At 58.2% G+C, this 6451-nt stretch overlaps 1 protein-coding gene across 1 annotated transcript in view; it reads right to left on the bottom strand.

Annotated features, from left to right (window-relative positions):
- Positions 1 to 2025: 2025 nt before the first annotated feature.
- ANKRD24 (ankyrin repeat domain 24) overlaps positions 2026 to 6451 on the bottom strand; it is a 22143-nt gene continuing 17717 nt past the window's right edge. Inside the window, exons 19-23 of the mRNA XM_006904216.3 lie at positions 6072 to 6445; positions 4153 to 4320; positions 2509 to 2634; positions 2219 to 2284; positions 2026 to 2103 (exon numbers count right to left, since the gene is read on the bottom strand). Coding sequence (XP_006904278.1) covers positions 2026 to 2103; positions 2219 to 2284; positions 2509 to 2634; positions 4153 to 4320; positions 6072 to 6445 — 812 coding nt within the window. The remainder of the gene's footprint in view (positions 2104 to 2218; positions 2285 to 2508; positions 2635 to 4152; positions 4321 to 6071; positions 6446 to 6451) is intronic.

Below are 6451 nucleotides of genomic sequence, written 5' to 3'. Positions count from 1 at the left end.
AAGTTGCGGGGTGGGGTGGTGGGGGGCGGGGGACTGGGGAGCCCGGGTCCTGAGTCCCGGGGGACTACAGCAGGGCATCTCTTTTGGCTTCTCGAGCAGAGACAGCGATGTCCCTCCCTGCAGAGGAAGCAGGGGTTTCCGGTGACTCCCACAGAGGTGAGGTCAAAGGGAGACGTCAGGCGAATAGTCTGAGAAAAGTCCAGAGTGAGGTCAGTTGCCCGGGACGGAAACGGGAAAGGTGACTCCGATGGTCTCACCTTGCTGGGAACGACAGCCGGGAAACCCCGACCCACGAGTCTGGCCCAACTCTGAACGACGAAGGCTCTCTTGGGAGACTGTATCGGTGTCCGGAGCCCGTCGGGACGTGAGCGCTAGGACAGACAGCGGACAAGGTTGGAGCGTTTAGCCGGGGTGATCTGCCTCAGTCCGTGGCTTCCCGGTAGCAAGCCCCCAGCCACGAGGAACGCCACGGGCCACAAGGAGGGGACAGAAGACGCCCCGGGACTCAGCCATCCCGCGTGGCTGAAAGGCGCTGCAGGGTCTTGGGCGGGGTCCCTGCGGGTCCCCCTTCCAGTTCCGGGGCAGTTAGAGGAAGAGGAGTAGAAAAGACAGACAGATGAGGGACCCCGCTTAGTAGCAGGGCCGGGCTCCACTGGACTCCCAAGTGGGCTCAGCCGCTGCCCCAGAGGCCACCTGACCTGCCGGCTGGGGACGCGTCCAGCTGCCCTCTCCAGAAGGCAGCCGTGGCCCGCTCCAGGTCAAGGTCATGTCCTTGGACCCCTTCTTGGTTGCCAGGAAAGATGACGACGCGGACGGGTGAACTCCCCGCATGGGGACTTGAGTCCTGCGCCCAGTCGGGGAGGGCACCGGGCTCCGGGCAGGACAGGGTCTGAGAGTGAACGGCGTTAGGGACCAAGGCCAGCGTGGGAGACCAGGAACAACGCTCCACACAGAGCGTGGTCTCCCTCGGTCAGACAGAGGCCCCGGGGGTGTGGGGACCTGGGCTTGTGCCTGTCTCTTGGTTTCTGAAAAGCCGCCGGTGGCAGGGAGTGAAGAACGGGGCGGGCGGGCGGTCGCCGGCCACCTCTGCGGGAGTCTCCCCCTGGCCTGTGGGCCCCTCGGGTCCCGGCGGCTGACGGGCCCGGGTCCGTGTCCCGCAGCGCGGAGCGGGCTCCGACGTCCAGCTGGTTTCACCTCTGGTCCGTCCGGGCGGCTGTCACGCCTCGTCCCTACGTCACGCGGACTTAGCGGCCGCACTGCACAGCCCCGGACACAGAGGGACAGAAACCTGGCCCCTGGGAGGCGGCTCCCCACCCACGCGGACGTTCTGAGCTGTGGGGATGCCCGGGGACGGGCTGGGCCCCTGCTACACGTGGTGCCTGCCCGGGGCACACAGGGAAACTCCCAGGAACAGGCTGGACACTGGGGGGTTCACAGCCTCGCCTCCCTCAGCTGCTAAGAGACAGGAAGCCCCAGGGGCTTTCGGGCGAGTCTCCCGGGGGCAGGGAGGCTGGGGCTGGAGACTCCCAGCGGCCAGCGTCGGGGAAAGCAGTGACACTGCAGGGCTGGCTCCCGAGTCCACTTCGCATTTGGCTATTTTGTTCATCAAGACTTTTTTGGCACCCGCCCATTTTGACTTTGGAAACTATCGCGTTGACCAGGCTTGTGGGGGAGGGGTGAGCGCCCCACTCACCCTGACCCACGCCGTGCTCGGGGCTCCCCTCCCCCGCCCACCGTGCTGCCAGAGCCCAGCAACCAGGCCACACGTTTTGGTCCTCCGCTCTATGAGTTTTTATTCCCGGGATGGTGGCTGGTGACGGGACGGGACACAGAGGACTCACAGGTTATCTGGTGTGTGTGGGGGGGTGCACAGTGAGGGCCAGAGTGATGGGCGGACAGCTGGGAACAGTCGGGAGGGGGCCCAGGTGGTCTCCAAGTACTGACGGTCACTGGGGAGCCCCAGCAGCATCCCCCTCCATCCCCCCGTGGGGCCTGGCAGGGCTGGGGGAGGGCATGTCCCGCGGGTCAGCGGCCCTGAGCCTGCAGCCTTTGCATCTGTAGGATCTGGCTCAGAATCTGTTGCACGTCTTCGTCCATCTGGCCCTGGAGGTGGGGGGGGGAGCATAGGGAGAGCCTGGGTGACCCCGCCACCGTACAGGTGGGGAAACTGAGGCCCAGAGAGCAGCCGGTGGCATAGCCAAAGCCAGGGGTGACTCACCTGAATGGCGTACAGGAGGTGGCTTCTATACAAGGCCACCACTGCACTGTGGTCCCTGGCAGCCTCCTGCAGATATGGGAGAGGGGGGCTCAGAAAAGCAGGACCCCCTGAGACATGTCAAACACCCCCTTGGCACCCCGAGCCCCACTTTTGAGGGCATGCACCAGTGTGACAGTGCCAGTTGCCAAAATATTGAAATATTTTCCTCCCATGCCTGCCACGTGTACCCCAGGCTCCCTCGGCCCCCCCCAAAGCCCTCTCCTGCGGTCCCCCGTGAGTGCGGCTCTCACCTCCAGCTGCTCCTGGAGAGCCGCCACCTGGCCACGGAGGGCCGCCACCTCGGGGCTGCCCGGGGCTGCCAGCCGGCCCTTCAGCGCCTCTTTAAGACTGACGACCTCCTTGGAGAGCTCTGTGATCTGCAGCGAGGTGGGGGCGTCAGCAGCCGCCCTGGGCCCACGGCGGGGGGCAGCAGTAAGAGAAGCAGAACAGGCTTGCGACATCGGCCACATCCTCGCGGTTAGCAAACGCCGGCCCGCGGGCCGAGGATGCTTTGCACACTTTTATGCGGTGGGGGCAGGAGGCAAAAGGTCAAAGGAGGGACGCTAATCCATGACACGTGAAGGGCAGATGGCATTCACGTTTCACGCACGGCCCGTCTGTGTTCACGCCACCTCCGGCTCGGGCTGCGATGGCAGAGCTGAGCCACAAACACTGCCCTCGGGTCCTTTGCGGTAAGTTTGCCAGTCGTGGCACAGGGCCCTTTGGAGTCACCGGAAAGGGGACGTTGAGGGAACAGAAGGGCAGAAAGCCCGGTGGGCGGCCCTAGGTTTGGGGCCCTGTCTATCCCTTTCCCAAAGGGAAGATGACCTAACCCCTCGGATCCTGTTTCCACATCTGTAAAGTAAGGAGAATCGTGGTTCTCACCATTTATTGCGACTCTGAACAGCGATCAAGTTTAAAACGTGCCTGGCAAACAGCAGGCACTCAATAAATGCTGGGCTTATTATTATTCCTACAGATCAGAGGTTCTCAACCAGAGGCCATTCTTCCCCCAGAGAACACTGGGCAGTATCTGCGTTGGGGGGCCTCCTGGCATCGAGTAGGTGGGGCCGGGGATGCCGCTCAACACCCTACGGTGCCCAAGACGGCCCCCTAGGAGTGACCTGGCCCTGATGTCACTAGTGCCGAGACGGGGGGGACGGGTGGGGCTGCTAAAAATAAACCACAGTCCCCACTACAATTTTATCTTCACTTTACAGAGGCGGAAACTGGGGCTCAGAGAGGTCAGGCGACTTGCCCGCGGTCACACAGTAAGTCGGGACTGGGTGACTCTGAGCTAACGCACCTGGAGCTTGGCAGGCCGCACCCACTGTCTACTGACGAGCTGTGTGACTTTGAGCCACTCGCTTAGCCTCTCTGAGCCTCAGTTTGCTCATCCGGAAGATGGAGAGAAAAATGCTTTCTGGCTCTTAGGGTTGTAAGGAGACAGAGCACGATGGTGTGTGAAAAACGCCTGACTCTATAACCAGAGGCCTCTGTCATCATTACCCTCCTAATCCAAGAAAACAACTGGGAGCTTGGGTTTGAACCCTGGCAGTACCACTGCATGGCATGGCTCTGTGACCTTGGGCAAGCGGCTTTACCTCTCTGAGCCTCAGTTTCCTCAAATGAGGATAATAAAAGCACGGATCTCACTGGAACCTGACATGAGGAGTAGCTGTTTAAGTCCGTGTTAAATGCACAGCGCAGGGCCTGGCGTGTGGTAAGTGACTGACAAACGTTACTGTGGTTATAATCAGCAGGTGTGTCTGAGTTGTCCCCTTCCTCCTCTGTGCCTCAGACTCCCACCTGCAAAATGGGCTCATTTCCCAGAACCCTTTCAGCTGGGACACCCCCAGGTTCCCCCCGACTGAGCACGGGAAAAGGGAACCCACCTTCTCGTCCTTCTCCTTGGCCCTGTCCAGGGCCTCCTGGGCGCGGCTCTGGGCCTGGCGAGCCTGCTCAGCCTCGGCACGGAGCCCCCGCAGCCGCTGCTCTGCTGTGGCCAGCTGGGCCTCGGCCGCGTGTCGTTCACTCTTCATAAACAGCGCCTCCCGCTGCACCTGTGCCCCAAGCCCATACGTGACCCTGAGGATACTTGGGCCCCAAAGGTGCCTGGGACCCCCAGTGCCTCTGACCTTCTATTTTGGCCTGAAGACATTCAAGCTCATTTCGTCCTCGAGGAGTTTGACTCGGGGAAGTGCTGGATTCCTCTGCGCACTAGAACATTATGATCTGCTAGCTGTGTGGCCTCAGACAAGTGACTGAACCTCTCTGTGCCTCAGTTTCCTCATATGTAAAATGAACATAATAACAGCCCCCACTTCATCGGGTGGTTGTGAGGATAAAATGAGCAAATACACAAAATGTGCTTAGAATAGTGCCTGGCACACAGTGTTTGCTATATTCAAGTTAGTGATGCGATCGTTATTGTTGCTATTGCTGTTATTATTATTATCATCACCACTAACGTTCTTTTCTCTGCCGGTGGCTGAAAGTTTGTAGATTTCTTACAAAAAGAAAGAAAAACAAAAGAATCTGGATGAAAAGCAAACAGAAGTCCAAAAACTGATGACTGCATGTTCACAAAAATGTCAAGACTGGCACACTGTTAGGTTTGCAAAAGTTGATCCTGGCGGGGAACACTGGACTTCAGAAAAATAGCCACTGCAGGGAAAAACGGATAACAATTGGATGTTCCAGTTGGTAATGGTTGGCTACACATTAACCATTAAAAAAAAAAAAAATTGATTGATAAATCCAATCAGACTTGTAAAATTTCCCCGAAAAAGCAGTGATCATGAGGAAGACAGAATTTAGAAGACGGCCATACTTAGGTGGGTCTGTGAACTCCAAGAAGAACATCGACCGTTTAACTGGTTTGAAAGAGGGTGTCCTTAGAAAAATAATTCTGGCTCCCGTTATCAGTCACTTCTACCATCACTTTTCTAAGTCACTAATGTAAACGAAGACCTCTCCCTATCCATGTGAGGACGGGCACTATCATAATCTCCATTATGTGGCCGAGCAAACAGAAACTGAGAGAGAACATTCCTGACAAGTAATGAAGGTAGCGTCCTCTTCACACATCTGTTGAAACAGTTACCAGTTGTTTGTTTTTTTTTAACTTAAGAAAAATGATGGAGTCAAAAGGTCTACCACCAGGGACAAAATAAATATTCCTTAATTAAAAAAAAACAACTCAGCATCAAAATCTACTGGGTTCCAAACGAGGCCAGAAATCTTGGCGCATAACCTCCTCCTCCAGAAGCATCGTGATCGTGAGGTAAAATGGCCACCTCAAAAGAGCCCACTGGAAAAAAACCGTGGGGTCATTCTGACCAGCAGAGAAAACGGACATTAGGTAAAAACATCGAGGGCAAAACCCCAAATTCACTGCTTGCAAAAACAACTGAGTGAACATGGATCCCCGCCTCACACCATATACACGGTTAGAGCCGAAACGTAAAAATGACCGTGAAATTAAAACAACAAACGCGCTAGAAGAAAATGTACGAGAATTTCTCCATGACTCTGGGACACACGCAGACTTTATAAACACATCGCAAAAAGTACTAACTGTCAGAAAAAATGATCGGGTCCAAACGGCCAGAAGGTTTGAAAGAGGAAAACCCAAGCGCAAACACCCAGGAGATCGGAATGGCCACAGGGTCAAAGGCTCCCTGGACACACTGGCAGGGTCAAGTGTCTGTCGGAGTGAAACCTGCGGGATTGCAAGATCCCACGGCTGCGGGGTCAGAACAGATGACCGCTTGGCTGCGGGGCGTGCCCAGTGGGCGCCGGCCATGCTCACCTGGAAGACCTCGGCGCTGGTCTTCTCGTGCCGGCGTCCCAGCTCCTCCAGCTGGCCCTGCAGCCGGGCCACGTCGGCCTGCAGTGCGCCCACGACGCGCTCATGCTCCAAGCGGGCCACGCTGCCCACACGCTCTCGCTCCAGCTCTGCCCGCAGCCGGGCGGCCTCCTTGCCCGTGGCCACCACCTCCTGCTCCAGGCTGGCCGCCCGGCCCCGCAACTCAAGGGCCTCCTCCTGCAGCCGGTGATGCTCGGAGGCCGGCACTGCCGACTGGCGGAGTGCCTCGGAGGCCTCGCGCAGCTCCGCCAGGCCCTTCCGGGCCTCCTCGCAGGCTGCGGCCAGCTCGGCGGCCTGGGCCTCAGCTGCATCCCGCGCTTGGG

The sequence above is a fragment of the Pteropus alecto genome, unplaced genomic scaffold (genome assembly GCF_000325575.1).
Source record: "Pteropus alecto unplaced genomic scaffold, ASM32557v1 scaffold30, whole genome shotgun sequence".
In the NCBI taxonomy this organism is placed as follows: Eukaryota; Metazoa; Chordata; class Mammalia; order Chiroptera; family Pteropodidae; genus Pteropus; species Pteropus alecto.
The sequence above is the reverse complement of the archived record's forward strand: the minus strand, read 5'-3'. Positions and strand labels throughout refer to the sequence as shown.